Below are 27,138 nucleotides of genomic sequence, written 5' to 3'. Positions count from 1 at the left end.
ACAGACATTTCACACTAACCTGCCCGAAAGCAGATGCATCCCTCTGTGCTGCTCACCAGCTCTCCCTACACTGTCCACCCTGATTGGAGGTAATGCCATCCCTAGTCACCCAAGCTTGGGCTCTTCTTCCAGTCCCTCTCTCCATCACCCAGCCCCCCAGGCATGCCTACTTTCACCTCACAAACACTTCCCAAATGTAGCTCTTCCTCTCCATTCCTGCCACCACTGCCCTAATTCAGGCCCCTATTTTCTGTCTATACTTCTGCAATAACTTAAATGGTACTTCTGTCTACAGATGTGAGCCTGTAATTCATAAACCACAGTGATTAGCATTTATGTCTAAAATCCTTCAATCACTCTCCCTCATTCACACCCAAAAGTTGCTACTGGTAGCCTGAAGCCTAATGCAACCTATAAATGGGTTTTTTTGGCCCACAAGCGCCCTTATTTTAAACATTTCGAATTAGCTGACATAATAAAAATATGCATTCTGGCTTTACTTAACCTGGCAATTCTAGTAAAGAACTGTCCACTGCCATATAGTATCCACCAGCTGGCTGCCCTCTTCAGGAGGGGCATTCTAAATGTAATATAATGGGAAATGTAACCTGTACTCTACCATCCCCTCCAGTCCTGAACTGAGTTCACTTCACGTACTGATGTGACTTGCCTCAGCCACTGCAGGTTCTTGAGTTTGGATCCCTGGCCACGGGCTCAAGGCCAAGCTCAGGCATGGAAGGCCTGCCACGGCCCGAGTCCCCTCTAACACTCTTGCCAGAACTTCACTCGGCAGAAACACTAAGAACTTGGGGCACTGCTGCTGCTCCTCCTTCCTCACCAACATAACATTTACTCATCTTTTAAGACTCAGCCAGGCACCAACCCCCAAGTGTGGGGAGGGAGGTGACCCCCTCGGAATTCCAGTAATAGCCCAAGAATGCCACTGTGTATAATTACTACTCATGAATCTGCTGTCCCTACTACTGTGTGAGCTTCTTGAGATAAGGGGTTGTTGTCTAAAATTTATCTTTGCAACAGCAATGGCCAGTGTAGTGCCTGGCACATGGTAGGTGCTCAAACTATCTGCTGACTTGTACAATCAAAAGTACCATTTCTTGATAGATTTGCAGTACAAATGAAAGCCCCACTTGTCTTTCCTCTTCTGAAGGACAGGTTCTGAAATCAGCCTACTTTCTGCAAAGAAGGCTTTCTGGACTCCTGCTGGCCTGAGTACACAGGACTAAAGATTATGTGGGACCAAGAAAAAATTTCTCATCCTCATGCAAGAAGCAAAGTCATTCTTTCTCCATGGACTTTGTGGAGTCTCACTATCCAACGTATACTTGTCAAAGATCTTTGCAGACATGGCCAAGTAGTTTAACAATCTGTATGCAGCTGATTCACTTCCAATAGTGTTCATTCCTATTTATGATATTGCCCATTCACTACAGAAACAGTGTGAAATCATGAGTGTGCTTCTCTGAGTTTTGCTTTTTACTGTTCAGAGAAATTCAGTAATAAAGACATGCATACTGTATCACTGACACACATAATGGGGCATCAACCCAGAAAAATCCTGAAAGAAATGGCTGCACTGGGTCTTCAGGGTTCAAAAACATACCTACTTTCATTCCTCTGTATAGCCTTTTTGTTGTAAGAATTATTTGTAGCCTCTGCTACTATTTTCTTTTTCTGGTTGAGTAAATCAAAATATAAATTTTGCCTTTACAACTTGGAGGTCATTTCAATGCATATGGAAAATATTCACTTCAATAGAACTGGATCAGCCATCTGACTCCAGAAAAGCCTGAGATAATGCCTCTTCCGATTTCCTGTCCCTCTTAATCATCCCTCCCACATCATCTCATATAGCTACTGGATGCCAAGTTCGCAAATGGCCGGCCCCAGGATGTTTCCTCACACTCATGCCTCCTCCAAAACAGGCTTTCAAACACTTTTTAATCACCCTCCATCTATACACACACACACACTCCCGAAACGGTGACAGGTTCCCAAGATCCCTCTTCTTGGGTTGGGTGCATGACTACTGCATGTTCTCATTTAAAGAAAAAAAGAAGCGGCACACACGCTTTTAAGATTACACGGAAACCGAAGTCCGGAAAAGTCCTCCCTGCGGCCTCCCGGGTGTGGCCCTGTGGCCGCGCCCGCACGCGAGTAAGGGTCAAATCCCCAAGAACCCGCTAAGGGGGCCGGGGCTTCGGGCTCAAGTTTGAATAGACTTGTCAGAGCAGAGCGAGGGGCCAGGACTTCGGGAAGGTGAACCGCCCCCACGCACACGCCTGACCGATCTTCCACAGCCCACGTCGGGCCGGTCACAGACCAAGGCTGGGGCCGCACGAAGAGACGCGGAGCAAGCCCGGCAACGGCCAGACTGACGAGCCGGGGGCTGGACCCAAGGGGCCGAGCACGCCCCGAAGGGCCCTGAAGGCCCCAGCCGCGCCACGCCGCTGTCCCGACACTCTACTTACGTCGTTCACAGTCGCTGCCCAGAGCCCGAGCTCGGGGATGGCACGCACAGTCTCCGGGGCCCAGCACAGTAAGCAGAGGACGATGCGCAGCAGCCGGGCCCCGGCGAGAAGGCAACGGAGCGGGAGCCTGACGCCAAGGAGGCATGCGGCGGCCATCTTGACGCGGAAGCCGCACCTGGCGACCCGTGACGTTCGCCACGCCCCGGACCCCCACCTGTCGCAGCTCCGCCCCCGGGAGGCGGACTCAGGTCCGGTGGGGTGGTTCGGGCTAGGCGATGGAGGAGGGGTTTAGGCTTGGGCGGGCAGGCAGGGCTCAAGGCCGGGCCCAGGCGTGGAACGAAAGGACGCGCCAGAGTGGAAAAGCGGGGCATGGGCGGGCCATAGAGTGGAGGAGGGCGGGGCCGGGAGGGGAGGCGGGGCTGGAGTGGGGAGGCGGGACCGGGAGAAGAGGCTGGGATATGGGTGGGGCTAGGTAGGGCGGGGTCTTGCAAGGAGGATCTAATTTTGTAAATTAAAAATTATGTTGTAGCTTTTTAAAATTACGTAAGACTTGAAAGAGAATGTATAAAATACTCTGGCGCTCAATCATTAATGCGTTTTGGTGCAGATTCAATATTAATACTGTTAACTCAATACTGTTAAATACAGAACTTCTGGATGTGGTTAACACCAGAAATGAATAAATGCTATTCTGCATTTTAAAAATTGCACTTTTGAATTATTATTTTTATGTAAAATACTTGGATTGTATGAAAAATGTTGAGAGATTATCACATAAAGCACCTTTTCCCACATATTTTCAGTTTTCCTTTTTTTTCTTTATATTCTCTGATTTTAGTTTTGATTTGAGGCTCATGTATATATAAATGTGAAGACTGAATTTCTGGTAGTTCTTTTTCACAAGAAACTTGTAATTATAAATCATATGAACATTTTTCTATTGAGTCAAATTTGTATTGTTTACTAATGTTCCATACTGCCCCCTCGTTATACAACCATCAAAACTCAAGAGCACTGAGAAATAGAATTGTTTCTAGAATACTAGACAATCTTCACCAGTAGGTGACACTAGCAGACTGAAGATATTTTATATAAAATCGTGTCTACTCCAAATGGCTTTTTGACCCAATTTTTAGTTTCCCACTTCAACTGATACTATATATACCTCTAATTTAAATTACTAAAACCTTAATTCAATCAACAAACACTGTGTGCCTTACTCAGTGCTAATTACACAGAGGAAAGAGCTGCAGAGAGGGAATCCTGAGATCTAAAAAAGATCCTCCTTAAATCTTCAGCAGAGAATTGATTGACCTCTGCATGTAAAGAAATTGTCTGAGGCCAAGAAAAGAATTTTTTTTTTAAAGGAAGACTAAAACAAAGGGCTGGGAAATGTGCCTACTGCCTTCAGTTAACCTAGAAAACTTCGCAATTCAGAGGGCACTGTGTAGAGTACTCAAAAAGGTCTTGCCTGAATAGTGGGAAATAATTGGTCCTCTCTGACCCTTAGGAAAAAAAATCTTAAAAGCAAGACCCAAAGGCATCAAATAGTTTCCAAATAACTGTGTCCTAGAACAAAGCTCAATGTTATTAATAGGAATACAAAAATCTCTAGCCTTCTGGAAGGTCAAATCACAATGTCTGCTGTCCAATCCAAGATTACCAGATATGCAAAGAATCAGGAAAATAAAAGACATAAGGGGGAGAAAAATCAGTTAAAACTGACCTAGAACTGACACATGTCAGAATGAGCAGTAAAAGACATTAAAAATTATTGTAACTTTGTGATTACCTTGAAATGATAGATCAATTTGGGGAGAATTACCATCTTGAGAGTTTTGAGTGTTCTAATCCATGAACATGAAATGTCTCCTATTTACCTCTTTGTTAATTTTTCTCAGCAATGTTTTGTAGTTTTCAGTGTACATGTCTTGCACTTCAGCTATTAAATTTGTTTTTACTTCAGCTGTTAAATTGGTGTCTAAGTATTCTTTTTGTGAATGGAATTTTTAAAATTTCATATTTTAATTGCTCATTGAGTACAAATGCAAAGATTTTTGTGTATTGATCCTATATCCTGTGTGACCTAGCTAAGCTCATTTAATAGCATTTTTTTTTTTTTTGGTGTGTGGATTCTTTGGGACTTTTATGTACAAAATCATGTCATTTGTGAATAAGCACATTTTACTTCTTTTCCAGCCTTGGCACCATTTGTTTTGCTTTTGCCTTATTATACTGGATAGACCCTTGAGTATGACAGTGAATTGAAGTGACAAAGCAGACAGGCATACCCTATTCCCAGTCTTAGGGGGAAAGCATCAGTCTTTTACCATTAAGTATGATGTTAGCTTTAATTTTTTTATAGATGCCCTCTATCAGGTTGAGAAACATCCTTTTATATCTAGCTTTGTGAGAGTTTTTATCATGAATGGGCATTGACTTTTTGAAATGTGTTTCTACATCTACTTAGATGATCTTTTGGTTTTTTTCCCTTTTATGCTACTAGTATGCTGTATCACATTATTTTTTATAACAGCTTCAAGATATAATTCACATACCATAACATTCACCCATTTAAAGTACACAATTCAGTGTCTTTCAGTATATTCACAGAATTGTGCAAGCATCTTCACTGTCTAATTTTAGGACACTTCCATCAGTCAAAAAAGAAACCCAGAAAAATCATTATTGGTCACTTCTTATTCCCTCCTCCTCTGACCCCTGGCAATCACTTATCTTTATTCTGTCTCTGTGGATTTCCCTACTCTGGATATTTCATATAATGAGATTATACAATATGTGGTTGTAACTAGCTTCTGTCACTCAGCATAATATTTTTGAAGTTAATTCATGTTGCAATATATATCAGAATGTTACTCCTTTTTACAGCTTAGTAATATTCCATGCTGTAGATATCCCACAATTTGTTTATCTATTCTTCCACTGTTGAACATTTAAGTTGTTTCCATCTTTTGGCCATCATGAACAGTCCTGGTATAAATATTTCAGTACAAGTTTTTGTGTGGACATGTGTTTTCAATTCTCTTGAGCATATACCTAGGAATACAATTGGTGGGTCACATGGCAATTCTGTTTAAATATTTGAGAAACTGCCAAACCATTTTCTAAAGCAGCTGCACCATTTTATAATTCCATCAGCAATGTATGAGGGCTCCAATTTCTCCATACCCTTATCAGCACTTGTTCTTATCTGTATTTTACATTATAGCCATCCTAGTGGCTGTAAGATGGTATCACACTATGGTTATGATTTGTATTACCCTAATGACTAATGATGTTGAATATCTTTTCATGTGTTAATTGGTCATTATATAGCTTCTTAGGAGAAATGTGTATTCATATCCTTTGCCTACTTGAAAATTGGGCATTTTTTTCCTGTTTAAAAATTAAGTTGTCTTAGTAACTGTAATGGGGTATGTGGGGGGACCTGATAATAGGGGTAAATGTAGTAACCACAATGTTGCTCATGTGAAACCTTCATAAGATTGTATGTCAATGATACCTTAATAAAAAAAATTAAGTTGTCTTTTTGTTGTTCAGTTAAAATAATGATTTATATTTCTGGATATAAGAGCATTTTATCCAGCCTGATAATTTCTGTATTTTAATTGGAATGTTTAATCCTTTCACATTTAGTGAACTACTCATAATGGGCTGAACAAGAAACAATGTGAATAAACTTCTTGAGCTTGGAATATATTCTCCAAGCTGCAGGCAAATCCATAAAAAAGGTGGAAGCCTTATTGGCTCAAAATGTTTAAGTGCAACATCTGACCAACGAGTGGCTTGCTACTAAGTTATGCTGACTCAGGGGTGACCCCTTACGAGCCAGGCTTAAAAATGAAAACAAGAAAAAATTTCAAAAAGCAACTGAGCAGAAAGACATCAGCAGAAGAAATGTAATTTCCAGGATTAGTGCAGGAAAGCCACTAAACAAAATAAATAAGCAAACACTGATAGAAGTCATCCCTGGGGGGAAGGGCACATTGGAATCTATAGCTGCTACAATACATGATCTGAAATATCCAGTTTCAACAAAAATAGACGAAACATGCAAATAAACAATAAAGTTAACTCATACACAGGAAAAAAATGTAATCAATAAAAACTGTCCCTGAAGAGGCCCAGATACTGGACTTAGCAAACACTTTATCATTTAAAAAGGCATAATATGTTTAAAGAACTAAAGAAAACCATGTTCTAAAATTTTTAATTTCAAATCAAACAATGTTAATAAAGAAATGGAAGTTAGTAAAATAACCAAGAAAGGAAGAAAACATAAGGGAGAAAAGAAGGGAGGACAGTAGCATTAAGGGGAGAAGAAAAAAATCCCCATGAGGAACTTCTGGAGTTAAAAAAAGTACAAACACTGAAATGAAAAACTAGAAAGGCTCAACAGCACATATAAGCTGGTAGAAGAATCAACAAAAGTGAAGGGAGATCATTAGAGATAATGTAATCTGAAGTACAAGAAGAAAAAGAGTTGGAGAGCTACACATTTTTAATAGTGAGAATCTTCTGTCTTTGGAGAAACTATGTTAGAACAAGCCAAAGAGGCAGCCTTCGTTCCCTTGAACTGCTTAGACCATTTGTGATATAATGGAATTTTGATTTTCAAACTCCAACTGATGGCCCTTTAAGTCATATGGGGCAGGGCCTTAGATCCTGCTTCCAGATAAAGCATTTGATCTCTAGTTCTGGTACAGAGTCTAACCAGCATCTGTAGGCTTGGCTGAGCTGCTTCACTGTGGGATGAATGGACTTCAACAAAATGTGAAAATTAGAGCATTCTGAAGAATATTCTTTAAAAGAAAGTATTCATTTGAAGCCATCTATTCCCTCCTCTCAACTGTTATTCAAGACAGCAAGGACTGGATTGTTGTTCTTTGCAAATCCCAATGTCCAGAAAATACTTCTCAGTGAATATTCACAAGTGGATGAATTGATTGTATATGTCCTCGACATGACTGTTGTTCAAAAACATTTTCTTCATTAGGATTTATAATTGTGCACTCTCAATAACTCCACTAATTTAAAATTATCGTGTCCTTTTAAGAGGTAGGAAGAGTTCATATATATATATAATTCTCCAGTTTCTCTTTCAAATACCTATATATAGAATCCCATTTTAATAAAAGATATTATGCTCCCACATATAATATCCTTTATTAGCATATATATTCTAAAGTAGTGGTCTTTGGATTATAGTTTCGAGAAATAATCCTTAATTTAAGTACAAGTAATTTTGTCATGTTTTTTAAAGTTAAATAAATGGCAGTTTTCTGTTCTTAAAGCTTCAAGAGAAAACAAAATCTGGATGTAGAAACATTGTACATTACTGAAATGTTCATTAAAGAAATAAAATAAGACTGACGAAAATTAGGCTTGGGGTGGATTAATGATTGTGCATTGAGCATTGACTTCCCTATACAGAATTTTATTGTTGTTAACAACCATTTGATCAATAAATAGGAGAGATGCCCTCACAAAGAAAAAAAAAAGTACACACTTCCAATTGTAAAATTAATAAGTAACTGGGATGTAATGTATAGCATAAGGAATATAGTCAAAATATTGTAACAACTTGGTATGGTGATAGCTGGTACCTAGAATTATCATGTATATAAATGTTCAATCACTGTGTTGTACACCTGAAACTAATGTAATACTGTGTGTCAACTACCCTTCAATAAAAAATAATTATCTACAAAAAAAAAAAAGATAAGAAATAAAATAACTTCTAGTTTTCCCATTTGTCACCCAAGGTAACTAAATGTCTTCAGAGAAGTTAAGTTGCTGTCACAGTCAGTTTATTTTGCGGTCAATTATTTTCCCACTGACTCAGCAGTCGATTGCTTTTCCTGTTGGCTAGAAGTTACAAAGGTCTTGACTTTCTTGAGTTAGGTCTACTCTGGCCAGAGTCAATCTGATTTGTAAGATGTGAGACTGTGGTTTAGCCTTTTCCTTAGGTGAAATGTCTGCTTAATCCAGGGGTCATGGAGGCAGAATCTCCCCCTCCTTGGAGGGCACTCAAAAATCCCCAAATCCTATCGATAAAGCTTTCACTGCTTGCCATCTCACACATGTGGGGAGTGATGGGCACTGTGGCTCACAAGTAACCAAACTCTAGGAGGTGATGGGTAAGAAAGGAACCTTTGGGCGTCGGTGTGTAGGGAGTTGCCTGCCTCTGAGCTCAACAGTTATTTGAGGTGAGGGCCAGAGGCCAGTTTCCCTTGCTCTGCAAGCGTCATGGGCAAAGATGAAGTAATTTTATTTTAGTTTGCATTATTTTGGAGGAAGCTGATAATATAATCAGGGGAAGTATGCCTAATGTGAGTTTGCTCTGCATAAATAATGTAATTAGGAGAAGCCTCTAACAAGTACAAAGTATATTCAAAGGCCTTGCCTCCTCCTTATATAACCACCCAAGGGGTTGCAAGAGGCGCCACTATCTTTACTGTACCTTAAGGAAACTCGGGCTTTAGATCTCCCCAAGGTTGCCAAGGAGTGCTCTCAGGACTGTTTCTGATCCAACCTCTGCTGCCGGCTGCACAGTGGCCTGGCTTGTGGCCCTGTTCCTTGCTTCTCCTTTCTACTCAGAAAGAAAGGCGAGAAACAGGAAAAAGGCAAGAAAAGGCAAGGCAGGAAAAACGGAGAGAAGGAAGGAGGAAGAAAGGAAGAAAAAATAAGGAAGAAAAGAAGAGAGGAAAGTAGCAGGAAGGGGAGAAGAAAAACCCCATGAGGCAGAAAGTATCTCTGGTCCGTGTTTATTCTTCCTGCCTTCTCGAACCTCCCCGGTCCTGTCCCAGCCCAGCTGTAGACAATGACACAACTTGTTTCTCCCTGTTTTCTCTCCCCCACTTTTTGCCATATGAGCCACTTACAAAAGTAATTTGAATTGATACAAAGGAGACCTTGAAAGGCTATTTTAGCTCATGCTCAGAAGACAGTACAAGAGTTAGCAAATGACTGGGTCCTCTGAAAGTGACTTATTTTCAAAACCTTCAAATGTCCAAATGTGGCTAAGAACACTGGGGTTCCAAAGTTCTCAGGGAACAGGGAGATTTTCAGCGTCTGCATAATGGTAGTCCAGCTTCTTTCTCCTTTTGGGAAACAGAAGGGGGGATGGGGCCTCCCATCACACCCATTAAACTAAGGCCAAAGATGCACTGTTGTGGGTTAGATGAAGTGAATTTCTCTGCTATGTTTATTGATGTCTCAGGAATAAGCAGAAGCCACAGCTTGCTCACTTCTCTACACTCTCCTGTGGCAGAATTAGCCCAGACTTCCCTGCCCTTCTCAGGGTATGGGGCATACCCTGAGCAAACAAGACAGTATTTGGGGGGCTGTGGGCATGCAATGAACTGTTCATTATATATTTGGTTATGTTGCATACTTAAATTAGAAACATAATACATAAAGTACTTTAGGTATTTAACATTGCACGTATATGAAACTTCCAAACAAGGTTTTCAACTTCTCACTCATCTTACAGAAATGAACATACCTTTTCACGTTGGGATGTTTTTGCTTGAGCAAGCCAGTTAGTTCTGATGAAGACTTTAATGACGAGGTATTCACATTCTGGATAGTTGCTATCAACATAAAACTTTGTACAGGTAGGTGAGATATACTTTTTAATTGATTTTTTTAAACAACCGTTTAAAAATTTCCAACAGTAGAAATGATCTTCCTAGGATCTAATAGCCTTTCTTTTTCTTTCACTGATACAATGTGATACTAGCAATTTTTGTAACAGTGCAGATTCTTTTCAAACGCTCACCCTGTGCTGGCAGCTGGGGCGGGGACCCTGTGAGGGCCACATTCTGGCCCAGCATGGCCACCAACCCTCATAGGCTGCTCATGGGAGGATGCCAGTGGCACTGGGCCTATGTGGCTGCCTTGAGGGATCAACACTTAAACTGACTACATCAGCTACTGGTATTACTAGGATGCTTTTCCCTCCTCGGTCTGCCTATCTGTGAAGTGGAGCTTAGTCGTACCTACCTGGTAGAGTTATTAGGACTAAATAAGTGCTGTGCCTGGCCACATTAAAGTGCTAGCTGTGGGCTTATTCAATAAAATTGAAAGTCGCAGGGCTCTGGAGTAGACCCCCAAATCACACGCTTAAGAGCCAGCTGGAATCAGACTACCTGGTTCCGAATTCTGGCTCTGCCCATCCCTAGAGGTGGGCCACAGCTGGTTAGTTAACCTTTCCAGCTTCAGTTACCTGGCTCACATGATGATAGTGCTGGTCCCCATGGAAATGGTATACAGGTAAAGCAGCCGGTTCACATCAAGTGTTTGAAATCTTACAAGGGCAACATAAAAAAAATTTTTACTCTTCCCATGCAGAATGTATTTTTCGACCCTTTACTATTTCTTATCCTTCATCTTTGCACTCTCTGGAAGGTTTTTCCATCTTTAAAAAATAATGCCAACAATGGTGAGAGCAATGGCAAGCAGGCAGGCATTAAGGGAATTCCTTTGCAAAGGCACTGAGGCGGCCTGTGATCACTGTCTTTCCAAATTTCAAGTAAGTAGAACACATCCTTCCTCATTCGTATTTTATTAGGAAGTCACAGTGAAAAATTAATCAGTTATAAAACTTTAAATATTAAAGAAATCATTCTTATCAAATAGATGATTCATGTAGGAATGTCACATTTTTCATAAAATCAGAAGCAGAGTCAAATACAGCATTTGATTATACAAACATTTCATTCTTATTACTTATGAAAAAGAAAAGAACTTTAAAAAACAACTCTGTGCACATTAACATCAGGGAACAGCTGTAGAGATGGGGCTGTTAAAGCTTAAATTTTAAGATCTGTAAGATAAGGGACCTGAAATTTCATCTTTTATTACAATATCTTTGTCTCTTTCCACGATATACATACACACACACATATATACATATATATATCCTCTTTAAATAACATATATTATGTATTTTTAAAGATGACTTACTTGACAACATTCATATGGTAGTTTCGGACCATGGGGTTTACTCGGTAAGGGAACAAATACCAAAAACATCAAGTGTACAAGGGTTTCCCCAAAGTGGAAGAATTTCCTTGGTTTGGGAATGTCTCTCAGCTCTTGTCACATGAGGATTTCTAAGTCTTCTGAGGAGTCATCAGCAAACAAAAGTTCATCTGGCAATGCGCTCCCCAAGGGCAGCGTGCTGGACTGCGACCAGGAGACCCCACGGCTTGCGAGTCTGCCCTCTGGTAAAATGCTGTTCTTTCCTTCTGTCCCTGTTGCTGGGGCAGCATTAGCCACATCTTTCCATTCCTCACTGCCCCCATTCAGGATGTACCTTTCTTCATGAGGCTCGTTCTCATGAACTTCTGCTGTGACCACACTGACAGCAGTGCTGGCAGCACAAGATGCAATTATAGAGTCAACACTGATGTTCATGTCTAGCTTGTCTAGCTGAGCAAGTGTGGGGCCCTGTGCGGGGCCCTCCGAGCTCTCTGGAAACTGTGTGTTGATGTAAATGACATCGGCTTTGTCCTGAACTTCGGGCAAACTTTCCAACAGCTTTTCTAGCTGCAGCCTCAACACTGAAAAGGTGGGTCGGTCCAAGGACTCAGCTCTCCAGCAAGAGAGCATTATTTCATACCTACAAGTGAAAAAGAGTGAGTTATCTCTTGAACTGGCCCCCAGAGCCCTTAGTGCAATGCACCCCTTTTTTCCATTTAATCTTGGACTTTTATTTTAATCTGCACTAATTCTATTCTATTTTTTGGAAATGACTGATGTTTTTCTTATGGAGTAGTATTTTTTCAAGTTTTATAAATGTTTCATGGGTATATAAAAGTGATCCGCTTTCTCTGGGGATAAAAGACATTTGGGGCAATTATATCCGAATTTACAAAGGAGGAGTATTTCAGAGCATTCCTTGATAACTGAGATTGGCAAACTATGGCCCATGGCCCAAATCCAACCCATTATCTTTTTTTCTAAATAAAGTTCTTTTGGAACACAGCTATACTTACCTGTGTATGTACTGTCTGTAGCTGCTTCCACTACAACATTAAGAGTTGAGTAGTTGCTGCAGAGACTATATGGCAAAAATCAAAGTATTCACTATTTGGCACTTCACAGAAAAAGTGTGCTGACCCATTCTATTAACATCAAATTGGGTTTGTCACCAGGACAGCTGAGTTAGAAGGGACAAAGTTAAGGAGGCCAGAGGGTGTGGGGAAGGCAAAGACGAAGGACGTGTGTCTCACTGTGCTAGTGTTTCGTGTGTGTCCCTATAGCTAATCTCAAAAGCCCTGCCGCTGCTACTCTGCCATAAAACGAGTGGGCTCAGGGACATCATGGAGCATGCCGCAGCTGTGAGGGCAGCAGGGCCAGAATGGGCACCAGCCTCCGGCTGGACAGCCCCTGCGCCCCGGCGCTCCTGAGCCCCTCTGCTGGGGTCTGCAGGGACAACTCTCTCTTCCGGGTTTCTCCATTCCCAGCACCTGATATGATTTAGAATTCTAACAGAGGGACATGAGCACAAAAGACAGAAATGACTGCCTTAGGAACTGCAAGTCTGAGATGAAGAGGGAGTTGTACTATTACCTCCTTTTGATTCTCTCCTGTTTTGAGAAATTAATAGGCATGTCACTGGATAAGAAAACAACCCACTTTTCCATCATCTCACACATGAAGCAGATTACTGCTATTTTTTTTATGAACAGAAATATGCAATTCCCTTATTTGTATTTAATCACATTATGTAGATCCTTCGGCAAGTGCTAACATGTGGTACTTCACACGTGTACAGATCTCACTTGTGTGTGTACAACTGCTCTCTTTTCATTCCATTCCTTTCTCAGCCCCTACCGACTTGCACAAGCTTCTGGGATGTGCAGCTCTGCAGAGTGCCATGCCTGTGAAGGACACAAGACACCAAAATAGGACACTTCCCTGTCTGGTGATCCTGGGTCTCACCTGCACGTCAGGCTCAGGAGTCTTTTTTCTCCCTGTTTGACCTTCGTTAGTCCACTTAGACTTGGCAAATAGCTTTTGTTTCCATTTTTGAGGTTTTTATGGTATAAATCAATGTGCATGACCTCCTTTTTCCCCACAGAGCCTTGATTGTTTATTGTCTGAGTTAAGCTTTGAGAAATTCTGTCCTTAGAGACACTCTCCTTTTCATAACCTCATCAAGGCATTATCTGATTATGTTTTATTATTTAATGTGTTGGTTTATCATTTTAATTTGTTCCATGTCTTTGAAGAAAGTGTTTCAATAATCTTTTTCATACAGCAGTGTAACAATATCACTTTGAAGCTTATTTTTCTTTTAATACTTTGTGAAATACATGAAAGTGAAATTTGACTTTTAAAGACATGGTGAGCATGTATATTGCCTAATTAGGCTCCCACAAAAGGGCGATTCCACAAAAGGACCAAGGAGAGTAGCAACAGGACCCCAGCCTGGTGAGTAATGGGAGGGCTGTGACGTTTACCGATTTCAGTTTCATGATGGAAAGAAAAAAATAAGTTTCGTAGTTGCCTTTGTAAATGGTCACTTGTTTTCCTGTTGAGAATTTATAAACCATGCAATCACATAGGCTGCTAGGGGTGAGGGATGAGGGGAATAATGGGATGTTGTTTCATAGGTACAAAATTCAGTTTTGTGAGATGGAAAGAGTTCTGGAGATGTATGGTAGTGATGGTAGCACAATAATGTGAATGTACTTAGCCCTACTGAGTGGTTACATGAAAAATGTTTAAGGTGGTAAATCTAATGTATATTTTACCATAAGTTTTAAAAAGGAGTCAGAAAATATGTAATTATACAGATTTACAAAATTTATAAATTTATGGCTTTGTTCCTGCTCTGAGGATGACTGAGCGCAGTGCTTCATGTCCGCTCAGAGGAATGACTCCTGAAAGGTGGGTGCCACGTCAGCAGCAGGTGTCTCTACAGTGCTAAGCCAAGGTGGGATCCTGGCTCTGCCACTCAGCAGGTGGTGACTCCCACCTCTTCTCAGGGTCTGGCTGCCTCAAGCAGAGGTTAAAGGCTTGCTCAGTAAGTAGAGCAGCATTTCTGAGAAGGGCAGTGGGAACCAGGGTACATAGAGCTGGCGAACAGCAGACACAAGTCAGGCTAGCTCTGCCCCTGCCATTCCAGGCCCAGGGTGGCACGATGAAGGGCATTGTGAGGTTGGTGTGTTGGGGGGAGGCAGGCAGTGGTATGACGGTACAGAACCCCTGGTTCTGAATAGCCACAGCTTCGAGGCGACACTGGCAGCACCGCTAACAAGCGCTGGCTGCATGTGGGGCTGATGCCTCAACCATCTGCACTTGCTGGGTCCACAGCAGCTCCGTGAAGGAGAAACACATTCCCACCCATGGACGGGGCTACTGAGGCTTGGAGAGAAGAGGGATGCATGTATGTCGCACTAACTCCTAGTGGCAACATGGATTTCTGTCTGACACTGTAGCCCCTGCTCTTGTGCATTACCTCTACATGTCCTTCAGTAGGAATATGTAAGAATCACTGACCTATCATGTTTACAATTTGATAGCCATCATTTGAAGTACTTTTATAGATGTGAGCTAAGGAAAGGTCCATAGAGGTGACAGGCCACCACACATCTGTCTTAAGCAATGGGCAGCAGGGTTGGCAGCTGTCATTTGGAGGTGGGGGTTATGCCTCCTAAGAAGCAGCCCTCAAAGGGCAGGATCGGCAGCAGGGCACAGAGCACGCAGAGTGCACTGTCACTTAATGTTGCTAGTTCCTCGAGTTGCCCTGAAAAAGGCCAACTAAACATGGCAGTGAGCTCATCTGTACTCGGGTGAGCAGCAGACACAGATGGGATGCTTATAGGTGTGGAGAAAGTGAAGGTTCCTGTGGCCAGGATTCTTACCTGGCCCTGGTTGGCTAGCTCACTACACACTTGGGCAATATGTCATTAATGACTCTATTAAAGAGCTCTGCCTAGTGCTCTGGGCAACACAGTGCCATGGCTGCAAGGCTGCAGGAGAGCAGAGATGAGGTTGCAGTGGTGGCAGCACTGAGGACAGAGACTGTGACGGCTGCGGGGGCAGAGAGGCCCAGAGGCAGAGACTGGCTTGCTGCGTGCAGACTCGCTCTGCGTGGGCAGGATTCTGAGTGGATGGGATTCTAGTGATTGACCTGCCACCATGGGAATAAAGTTTCACTCCAAGAATGTTCTACTGTCATTTTTTTGGTCACATTGAATCCATAGTGAAGTTGTCCGGGGCTGAAACCCACTGGCAAGACAACAGGTTTCTTCCTCATTTTTAAAAAAGAATGCCCCAGATTTGGAAACACAGCTTCTTTGGGGGATACCTGCTTGCCGGCATCCAGGTGTGAGGCGGGAACCTGGAAAAAAGGGTTGGTTCACCAAAGCCTCTGTGAGCCTGCTGTGCGTGAGCCAGCCAACCACAGATCCATCTGCTTCTGCCCGACTTCCCCCGCACAAAGCATGTGCTGACTCTGTGACTCTTTCACCTAAAAATTCCTGCAGAAAACTGACTCAGCATGCCCTTGTTTGGGCTCCGCGTGAAGCATCTAAAAACCATAATGTGACACAGCTGAGACCTTGCTCAGACTCCCCCCTTCCCCCAGCTAATCACCATAAAAATCAACTTATTGTGGGCACAAGAGAAGCTAAGAAACAAAACTCTTAGCTTGGCAGTGAAGAAATGGCAACAACTTTCTTCATTCAGTACTGTTTGGCTGAAACTGCTTCCTCATTTTCAGAAGCAAACATTTCATTAATGGAGCCCTTTAGAAAAACTACCATGAAACCCCAGATCTAATTTAATTAGGGTTTCACAATGTTTTTAAAGGGCTTACATTTTTTGTTTCTGTTCCTCATGTTACGCATCTATTGTGACCAAACTACCACCACCAAACAGGGTGAGGCTCTGGTCAACGCCACCGCCTTCTGCTGGGCCTGAATGGGATCTGAGAGGCCAGCATGTGAGCTGACCTGGGCCCTCTCCCCTGTGTGAGGAAACCGGGCCAGAGAGTGCGTGTGTGTCGGGGGAGAGGGGTCCTGCACACGCCCACCCGTACCAGGGTCTAGGTGTGGCGTTCCATGACAGAGCCCCTGCAGGCCTACGGTCCTGAGATGTTCTTACTAAATATGGTGAAAACGTCCCTCTCCAAGCCCATGGCCCCTGTGACGTGGGGGCGAGACCCACCAAGCTAGAGCCACTGCCACAAGGCATTATTTTTCAAAAGTCGGCAAGGTGTCTGGAGGAGGTCAATGTGGAAGGATGCTATTAACCATCAGCATCTTTGTGACATTGCAGGCTTCCTGCAGGCCGAGCACTGAACACACTTTTCTCCCTTAGCCATTCTTACCCATACCTCTCTGAAGGTTATGTGACTAGATTTTTTCCTGTGACTATTAATGAGGCCCAGAGAAGTCAAGTCAGTTATGGTGGCCACACACACATGGCTCATTAGGAGCCAGAACCTGGCCTGTCTGACTCCAAGTCCCACGCCTCTCCACATACTGCCAGCCCTGAAGAGAGAGGGGCCTGCTGGGCACACGGTCTCGCAGGAGTGCTCCAGGACATACATTTCTGGGCTTGCTCTGTGCCAAGAGGATCACAACTTCAAGCACAGGGCTAGTGATGACACTGTCAGTGTCTCCTGGGCAGTTCTGCTGATCATTAGCCTGTGAGGCCCTGGGCTCAGATTCCTAAATTCCCTGATTAAAGAAAATACTGTGATTGGTCTGTGTGGAATGTTGGACAGAGAGAGAGGGACTAGCTGCAGGAGAAGAGAGAAGGTACTAATTAGGTACCTGTGCACTGTGAGGTCCACCTGTTTACCTATGGGAGGCATTTCCTAGAGGGGCTCATAGAACCTCAGGATGGGTGCAGGCTCTCCAGAGCTGTGTACACGCCAGCTCTCACACCAGGAGAGCTTCTGGTCTGGGATGTCTGCATGTGTCACCTTTTGCTCACACCCACCTGGCTAAGGGCACCCCCTTGCCCAGAGGCTCTATGTCCCCAGGTATCTGCAGAACCAGCTGACTGGCCTAGGCAGAGTCCCCGGTGATACAGGCAGTTCACTCACAGCTCATCAACGCAGTCCTCTGGCTGCTTCAGCCTGTGGCCGTGGAGAAGGTAGTCATACATCTCATGATTCTGGACCCCGGGATAGGGAGTCATTCCCCGTGTTGCTATTTCCCACATGGTCACGCCAAATGCCCACTGAGAACAAAGCAACAAGAAGTTAGGATGCAAATCTGTTCAGAAAGGCTGAATGGACTTTTTCATTGGAAAGGTCATTTCCTTTAAGCCACAGCAATTGTGCACAAAGCTGACAATTATGTCAGAAATGCACTGCTCTTCCAGCACAGCAATAACATGGGGTTGGAGTGTCCCAGCTCCCCATTTGTACTAAAGCTGTCCCGGAAAATTTGACAGAGGCTGGTGTGGCCTTCTCTCCCGTCAGTGCTTCTGTGCTCTGTCCCACTGTTGTCCCCCATTGCTGGTTAAGGTTCTGATTATACAGCAACTTTCATATTGCATCTTGGGTCCAAAGAGCCACTGGGTGAACTCAAATTTTATATGAGTGTGAAATATCTTAGTTGTGGGCAATGTGTCACTGTATTGTAGCAAAGAAAAACGGGGGCAAATTAAGGGCTTATGCAAAGATGGTTCTTCTGTATGTCAGATATGTCACCAGAATGTAGTGTTCCACCTGAATTAAAAGTTATCTAGTGCTCAAAGAGATATGTGAGCATGCTCCTGATCTTGTTTATAAATGTCTTGCAATCCCAGCTTAAGTCACTTCTTTCAGTGAACCTCCACCTTTGCAACATGGGGCTCTGTACATACCACGTCACTTTTACTTGTGTAGACTCGGTCCGCAAGGCTCTCGATGGCAATCCACTTCACAGGCATCTTAGCAATGCGGCCTTGGCGGTAGTAATCCCCACTGTAAATCTTCTTAGAGAGGCCAAAGTCAGCCACACACACAGTCATGTCATCCCGCAACCTGCAGAGAATGAGTTCCTGTCCTGAGCAACCACATAAATCACAGGTCTGCATCAGATGCCGCGGAAAACATTCACGGTAAGTCCCCATAAGATACAGAACCCACCAGCCCATGAGGGTCCTGCCTTGGGACCAATGGCAGAGCAAATGAAAAGGAGCCAGCAGAGTTAGAACCTCGCGCCCCTCTGGCCTGTGTGTGGGCTGGGACCAGCAAGGGCACGTGTGCACACAGCAGGAGCAGACAGAGCAGCTGCAGTGCAGAGCCTCCTGTGCTCTCACTAACGGCCTGGTGGCCTTCCAGCCTGAGGTATGGCAGCAGCACCGGCTCTCTGCACTCAGTAAGCAAGCTCCTAACAGTCTGGGGGAGGTGAGGAGGTCTGTGTTTAAGAGGGAGACCCTGGACTTCCTGCTGAGATGGCCAAGAGGTAACTGCAGAAGTTAACTGGAAAATGAAAGGGGTACAACTGCATTTATAGGCCAAGCTGTTAACACAGATCCAGACAAGGAGGAGGGGGAGGAGGAGAAATGAGCCGTCCCGTGGTAGGGTTCTATTTGATGCATTTGCTGGACACTGATTTTTAAAACTGCAAGTCCCATTGCCTAGGAAACCCCTCAGTTCCAGGGAAACTGGACACCTGGTCACCCTGCCTGATGTGAAAAACATGAAGGAAATATTAAGGGGAAAAGGGTTTTCATGATTCTTCCTCCATGGTAGAAAAATTAAAAACCCAAAATAAGATCTTTCTGGATTTTCAAAAATGAGGTAAAAGGTAAGGGGCCAGAGGAGGACTGAGGGGGCCGGCCCCATTGCCACATCCTCAGTCAAGAAAACCCCAAATTAACAGGCATGTTTAAAGAAGACTCCCTCTTCTTGTAATAGTAAATAAACCTATGATCAAGAAATAGTTACTGTTTTGAGGATTTACACAGATAATGGTTCTGTTGAAGCAGACTGAAGAGACAGGGAGAGCTTGAGCTCAAAGATCTCATATAGGTCCATGTCTCTGCAAAAAGCAAGCTTCGGTGTGATCACTGCACAAAACTTCTTTACAAGACAGCAACATGAAAACTTAGGGACAAACCTTTACGGTTTTCATTACTGTCTTCATTAATGGACTTACATACACCTCTGGGTCCAAAGCACGGTGATGGCAATGGGGAAGGATCACAAAGACAAGGCACCTCTTAGCACTCCTAGCTGAGTGAGTGTGAATGTAAAATAGTAGTCACAGCAGAATGGTTTGGAGGCCAGCCAGAACTCCCAGAGGCAGAGGCAATACAAACTCCCAAGCAAACACCCAGATGGAAATCTCACCACCAGACCCTCCCGAATCTAGCTCTCCTCCCTGTTTAAATGGCAACAGGCCACCCCAATCCTCCCCACCACCTCCCGATACCTAACACCTTCTAACCGCTACCAGGTGTAGCCCCTTCCAGGATGAGCTAGGACCCTTACATGCAGTTCCGAGCAGCTAAGTCTCGATGAAGGAAATTCCTGTTGCTGAGGTACTCCATTCCCTGGGCTATGTCCACCATGAACTTCAATAGAGTCTGCAGAGGAATATGCTAACGGATGGAAGAAACAAGAAGATTGTTTTTTAAAGAGGAAAACCTGGCAAGTTATTTCCACCTGACAGAGGAAATTTTTTTTATTATTATTTCTTAAAGGTGTGCGTCTGTGAAAGAAGGAAACAAACCTCTCATTTCCAAATCACTGATATCACAAAAGGGGAACAATGCAGCAATCACAAGCCACCACACTTCTTGGCCAGCATCACATTCTCTTCTCTCCATCTTTAAAGGTGCTGACAGTGAATGACATTTCTGCAGGTTATGAGGTCAAATGCAATCCGGATGCTGAGTGGCAGTGGACAGAGCACTGGTGCCATGCAGAGGGGAAGGGGGGCAGAGGTGTGTACATTGGGGGGTCTAGCATTTTGAAGGCAAAAAGCCCACTTAGAAAGAGCTGTTTCCAATGATCACCCTGATCTATCATTTCCTTTGAAACGATTGGAAAGATACTTTACGTTGAGGCAGAAATTAGGACAGCCTTCACCTCTTACCACAGGACCAAAGTACTAACGAGTAAGTGTAGAATTTCCATTTTTGTCTCTAGGGCTCTCCTGTAAGTTTCAACAGTCTTGTATCCTCTCTTTGTTGTAAAAATCAAACTAGACTGCTGTGTTAGAAAACCTGCCACGCTGGAACTGATGACAAGGCTGATGGTGATGAAGACCTCTCTGTAGGAACTACATGTTTTAGTGCAGGGAGGGCCCTCAAGGAAAGGGCTTACCACGAGTTCCCTGCCATCACGAATGGGTTCCTCCGTGACATATTCCCCCCAAGACGGTGAATTTGTCACAGCTTGTTCTCTATGGGACATGAGTTTTCCAAAGTGGAATTCATGAAGACACTGAATTTGTAATGATTTATATTTCCCAGCCAAGACTCACGTCAATCACATACTGCATATATAGCGAAATGCTTTAATTAACCCTTACCTAATACAGTGGGATTTAAAAATGCAAACAAATTAGGCATGAAAGTCTTATGCCCCTGTTCTGCATATCTGAGGCATTTGAATTTCTGGATGACAATATCCAGGAAAGGAGTCAGGTGCTAAGATATATCAAATGTTGCTAACATTCGTGAAGGTGTAATGAGTATTAGGTTCTAGTCATTTGTGCTATATTTTTCCTAGAGCAATTATGTTATTCTTGCAGATTGTGACCAACAGTAATTTAAAAGATAACTGTGTGGTAGAACTAATAAATGAGTTCAACAAGGATGCAGGATATAAGATTGATAAACAAAAATTAACTGTGTTACTATACACTAGCAATGAATAATCTGAACATGAAATTAAGAAAACGATTTCATCTAAAAAGAATAAAAATGCTTAGAAATAAATTTAACAATAGAAGTGTAAAACTTATACTCTGAAAATAACAAAACATTGAGAGAAATTAAAGAAGACCTAAATAAATGGAAAGATATCCTGTGTTCATGGATCAGGTGACCTACTGTTGTTATGGTGGCAATATTTCCCAAATTGATCTACAGATTTAACATAAACCCATCAGAATCCCAGCTGGCTTCTTTGTAGAACTCAACAAGCTGATCCTAAAATTCATATGGAAATTCAAGGAATTCAAAATATCCAGAACAAGCTTGAATAAGACCAAAGTTAAAAGACTCCCATTTACTGATTTCAAATTTACTACAAAGAAACTATCACCATAGCGATGTGGTACTGACACACAGACAGACGTACAGATCAATGGAATAGAACTGAGAGTCTGGAAATAAACACATGAATATATAGTCAACTGACTTTCATCTGGTGTCAAGACCATTCAGTGGGGGAAAGAGTAGTCTTTTCAACAAATAGTGCTGGGCCAAGTGAGTGGGACACACAGAAGAATGAAACTAGACCTCAGAGCATAAACAGAAATTAACTTGAAGTGGATCAAAGACCTAAATGTAAAAGCCCAAGTATAAAATTCTTAGCAGAAAATGTAACTGTAAATCTTTGTGATTTTGGATTAGGCAATGATTTCTTAGATGCAATACCAAAATATAAGCCATCAAAATAAAAAAAGATAAACTGGGTTTCATCAAAATAAAAAACCTTTGTGCTTCAAAGGACATTGTAAAGAGAGTGAAAGAGCCCAGAGAACAGGATATATTTGCAAGTCCCATAGCTGATGAGGGACTTGAATCTAGAATATATAAAGAACTCTTACAACTCAATAATAAAAAGACAAATAATCACATTTAAAAATGGGCAATGGATCAGAATATACACTTCTCCAAAGAAGATAAACAAATGGCCAAGAAGCCCATGAAAAGATGCTCAACATTATTAGTCATTAGGGAAATGCAAGTGAAAGCCACAGTGAGATACTGTGACTAGAATAAAAAGAGTTGGAGAGGATGTGGAGAAGTTGGAACCCTCAGACATTGCTAGTGGGAATGTAAAATGGTGTAGCTATTTTGGAAAACAATCTGTTAGTTCCTCAGTAGGTTAAACACTGAAATATCATTAGACCCAGCAATTCCAAAATTAGGTTATCTATGAGAATTAAAAACATATGTCAGCACAAAAGTTTGTAAACAAATCTTCATTGAGCACTATTTATAAAAGCCAAAAAGTAGAAACAATCCAAATGTTCATCAACAGATTCATGACACAATATATCCACACAATGGAATATTATTTGGCCTTAAAAAGGAGTGAAGTGCTGATATATACAACATGGATAAGCCTGAGAACATTATGCTGAGTGAAAGAAGCCAGACACAGAAGAGTACATTTAGATTATATTGATGTAGATTAATTTAGATTATATGATTATATGAAGTGTCTAGAATAGGTAAATATACAGAGACAGAAGAAGGTTGCACAGAGCTGGAAGTAAGGTGGCTAAGGAGTTGGGAAGTGATAGCTGAAGGATACGAGACTTTTTGTTAGGTTACGAAAATGTCCTAAAATTTACTGTGGTGATGGGTGCAAAACGGCGAACATTCCAGAAACCATTGAATTATACACCTTAAAGGGGAGAACTGTATGGTATTTGAATGATATCTCAGCAAAGCTATTATGAAAAAAAAACGTGCTGTTCCAGGAAAGGAGAGAAGAGGGAGAAGAAAAGAGGGAAAAGACAGAGTTGTCTTTTTGTCTCTGGAGGCTGGTATGTGGTGCCTGGAGGAGCTACGACTGTCTTGTGACAGGTGGAGTAGCAGCTCTAGCTCAAGAGCAGAAAAAGTGGAACATTCTGGACACTGAATGATTCTGTTGAGGACAGAACAGACCGACTCTGGAGCTGTCCCATCTCTGGGCTTTATGGTGTGAGATCCTTCTGTCCCAAGACCAGGTCTCAGCTAGGTAATATGCTTCTCCAGCAGGGTGTGGGTGCTGGGCTCTGGGGGTCACTCTGTCCTCCATGTGAATGGCACTCTGGAGGCATGCAGGGCAGACATGCCCAAGATAGGACAAGACCTCAGTTCTCACCAGGGTGGACAGTATGAAGGGAGGCAAGCTACAAGGACGTTATGCATCAAGCAGAGATACGAGCAACCTGCTGTCGAACTTCAGCTAAGACATGAATTCTGACTGGAAAAATATTTAACTATTCTATGTTGTCATTGCGGATGTCCTCAATGGAGGGGCAGGCATTAAATGGCAAATTAAGAGAAGCACAAGACAAGGTCAGAATGAGCAAAGACTGAGTAATCTGAGAGCACATGTATGTTTTAGGAAAAGCACATTGTCTCATGTTTCAAAAGCAAAGTGGTGGAGAGAATGGGGTAATAAAGCAGGTAAGATAAGGTGAGTGGACAACTTTTGGGATCTGTAACAGGTCAGATGACCTCACCTGCATGTGATATAAAACCCAACTCAAAATGCCCCAATAAAGCTACAGTAACTAAATGGTAATTTTTATTTTTTTCACTACAGAAGTCACTCTTGTGCAACATGAAATTCCCATGCCCTCAAAAATTATTAGAAAGATCATATAACATGCAAATTAAAAGTGAGAGAAATCACCCATTAAAGTGAAACGAAATCCGTCCAAGAGGAGACTGTGTGCTGTTCGTAGCCACCTCTTGGGAGGCTGTCCTGTTGGGGGTGCCCATGGAATGGGCCAGTCAGAGAAAAGCTAAAGGCACAGGGTCTGCAGCCTGGGGTCAGTCCAGCTGCCACCACTGCCTGAGTTGTGCCTCAGTTTCCTCACCTGAGATTCTATTAGTAACTACTTCTGTGGTGGTTGTGCCATTAATGCATTAATATATGCAAAATACAGGCTGGCCTCTGCTCAGTGCTTGAGAAACTCTAGACCCTGCTGACGCCTGCAGGCAGAGGGATACATACTGAGCTCCAGGCCGTGCAACACACAGGCGTGGAATAAACAACTGGGATGTGACTGTCTGAAGATGCCAGTGATTGTGCTAAGATGCTGGGAGCTGTAAGTAGTTTTTCTTCTTTCCCAGGCTTCTTACAATGGTATTGTCTTTTTTAGGGGAAAGAAAAAGAAGGAAAACACTCAGTGTGCTGAGTCCCTACTTTGGACCAGACCTTTTACCTCTTTGGAAGAACCTCCATGATTTTATAATAGCTCTGTGATGTGGGTACAATTTCCTGTCTCTGTTAGTACTTGTCTGGTATAAGTAGCCACGAGGAAGTGAATGAAAATCTGAGCATGGGACAAGAGACGAAACAAAGAAAATAAAGGGTCCCACTCTCCTGTGTAGGTCACTTCCACCTTCCCTAAAAGAACAGAAAAAGAAAAAGGAAAGAAGAAAAAATACCCTCCTTTGTCCATAACACACAGGGTCAACGGGGCATAGGAGAGAAGGCTTCAGAATATGTTCACCTCAAATGGGGCCTCGAGTTTTGATTTTTGTTTTTCAATTGCCTTCAAATTCACCCTCAGTGTCTCTTAAAAAGGGCTCAGTTACAACTTCCCTCCACAAACTGAAACGGATCCTGCTTCCAGTGACTGCAGAGTGAACAAGCTAAAAAGGAAACTTCAAATGAAAGAGGCCACTTCACAGCATGAGGGCCCACCCAGCTCCACTTTGATGAGGCTGGGGCCATGAGACTGCTTGGACAGACTTCTTCCCTCAGCAGAACAGGACTCACACCAATGAGCAGGCCTGATGCGAGGACAGATTTCACATCTCAACCCCCGGGGCGCACACTGAACACTGAACAAAGGCCAATGCCCTCTATCTCCCTCCTTCATTTTCAAGGTGAGATGCCCGGTGGAGCACACCCTGTCATGGGAGCCCCAGGGACTGGTCAGGGGCAGTGCACGTGGGTAATTAATTACCTTTGGTCCTGTCTCCAGTCGGGAACAGAGTAAGTAGGTGTGCAGATCTCCGTATTTCATGAAGGGTAAGATCACCATGGGCTTTGGGATGCCTTGAGAGCTCATTTCTATACATACCCCTGAAATTAAAAACAGAGAGGGACTTACAAAGAGCCTTTGTTACCAGTGACCAGAAAAACACAGTGAGCAGGGGCACTGGCCAGGTGGAAACCAGGTGCTCTCAAGTTAGCAGCTTAAAGAAAAGAAACACTCGTAACTCACACACTGGGCTCTAGAATAGGGAACACACGTGGGGTCCACCTCTCGGCATTTTTTTCTAGCAGTCTATGCCAATCTTTGCATGAGAGCTCTCAAAAATTAGTCTATTTCAAGGACAGCCATCTAGAAACCCATGAGTTTTTGTTATATGGAGTCTAAGGGGTGGGGGTGGAGGGGTAGTAACTACAGTAGGATTCAAGGGAAACTAGTTCCATGTGATAGTTAAATAGGTAATCATATGAAGAAATTCTACTGCAACCAAATTCTTAAAACCACCAAAAGAATTCTTGTGCACCAAAAGGTAAAATCCATGTCCCTCCATTTTAACAGTCACACACAAGTAAAGCTGCCACACTGCTTGGAATGCTAGGGTCTGTCACCTGATAGCAGGCTTGCAAAGCTCTCGCACACTGTGGTGAATTAAAAAGTGGGATTGTTCTCAGAGTCCTCTCAAGTCAATAGCTGCAAATAAGTAACAGTAGTTCTTTGACATAATATTGTAACCAAACATTTGTTTTCACAGCTCTCTACAGTGTCAATCATAATGAAACTCTGCAAGTTCCCAAAAGCATCCAGCATTTTTCAAGTCACAGGACAGAAAAAAAAAAGGCCAGCAGAATATTCCATTATTTTCAGGTTGTTCTTCCTTCTTGAATTAAGATCCCTTACACAGCAACCCCTCAACACCTGTTCTCCTCTTTTGTATTTTTTAGCGAATGGTGCCACAAAACCAAATTCTGCCTATTCAATCACATGACATACTATTGTCAGTGCAGATCCTAAGAAATCATTACTTGAAAATACGTTAATAAATTGTTTCTCAAAGATGATCTGTGGAAATCTGTCTACATTTACAGCTTTACCCACTGGTATTTGATTCAGGGATAACCTTGAGACAGCAAGAACTATAACACGACCGGCTCTTGTCTTTCCTTTGAGTAACTGGGGCTATTTAATTCACAGTCACCTAGAAGTGTGTGGTCACTCAATGTTCGTGGGCCCACTGGTGTCAAGGAAATGTAGTCTTCATTTTTACCATCAGTCTCAGAAAATGTAACCATACAGAAAAATCTTCTGGGTGAAAAAGCTAATGTTATAAAATGACTTCGGGATATATAAAGTATAAACTTATCTGTCCCAGAGATTTTGCTTTGGCAAATGGTGGATGGTCCCCGCCCCTCCGGTTACCCAAAGGAATGATCATTTCTCTGAGGTACCTAGGAGTCGGATGACATTCGGGTGGCTGAAGTCTTTCATGCATGCTGCCTCACTGAGAAACTCCTCAATCTCTCGCTGCGAAAAGTTGTCCACTAAAAGAAGGTAGAAAATATCAGGCATGAATAATTTACTCAGTGAAGGTGTGGGGGATAATAGCAATTTTGTGCTTTAAAAGTAAATCAGGAGAAGGCCAACTATAGCAACAGGAAACAGATGAGTGATTGTCAGGGACTGGTGGGGGCGGGGGTGATAAACAGGTGGTGCCAGGGGATTTTAGGGTAGCGACACCTCTGTATGATCCTATAATGGCAGACACA

At 42.8% G+C, this 27,138-nt stretch overlaps 2 protein-coding genes across 9 annotated transcripts in view; both read right to left on the bottom strand.

The window, feature by feature from the left end:
- Window positions 1–2,852, bottom strand: part of TMEM87B (transmembrane protein 87B) — a 59,366-nt gene extending 56,514 nt beyond the window's left edge. For 2 of the 5 annotated variants that reach the window (XR_012133201.1, XM_017669020.3), the window contains exon 1: window positions 2,490–2,851. Coding sequence is in view for 2 of the 5 variants with exons in the window: in XM_017669020.3 (XP_017524509.3) it covers window positions 2,490–2,645 (156 nt within the window). In the remaining 3 variants the exon portion in view is untranslated. Of the gene's footprint in view, window positions 1–2,489 lie in introns of all 5 variants that reach the window. The other 3 variants (XR_012133199.1, XM_073240936.1, XR_012133200.1) reach the window with 2 other exon arrangements.
- An 8,211-nt stretch (window positions 2,853–11,063) lies between these two features.
- Window positions 11,064–27,138, bottom strand: part of MERTK (MER proto-oncogene, tyrosine kinase) — a 102,540-nt gene continuing 86,465 nt past the window's right edge. For all 4 annotated transcript variants that reach the window (XM_017652373.3, XM_017652374.3, XM_017652375.3 and 1 more), the window contains 6 exons: window positions 26,821–26,913; window positions 25,346–25,464; window positions 19,966–20,075; window positions 18,351–18,510; window positions 17,584–17,720; window positions 11,064–12,138 (listed from right to left, as the gene is read on the bottom strand). In XM_017652373.3, coding sequence (XP_017507862.3) covers window positions 11,616–12,138; window positions 17,584–17,720; window positions 18,351–18,510; window positions 19,966–20,075; window positions 25,346–25,464; window positions 26,821–26,913 — 1,142 coding nt within the window. In that variant the 3' untranslated portion in view covers window positions 11,064–11,615. The remainder of the gene's footprint in view (window positions 12,139–17,583; window positions 17,721–18,350; window positions 18,511–19,965; window positions 20,076–25,345; window positions 25,465–26,820; window positions 26,914–27,138) is intronic.

This window comes from Manis javanica, chromosome 1 (assembly GCF_040802235.1).
Source record: "Manis javanica isolate MJ-LG chromosome 1, MJ_LKY, whole genome shotgun sequence".
Classification (NCBI taxonomy): Eukaryota; Metazoa; Chordata; class Mammalia; order Pholidota; family Manidae; genus Manis; species Manis javanica.
This window is presented reverse-complemented; position numbering and strand designations above follow the sequence as displayed.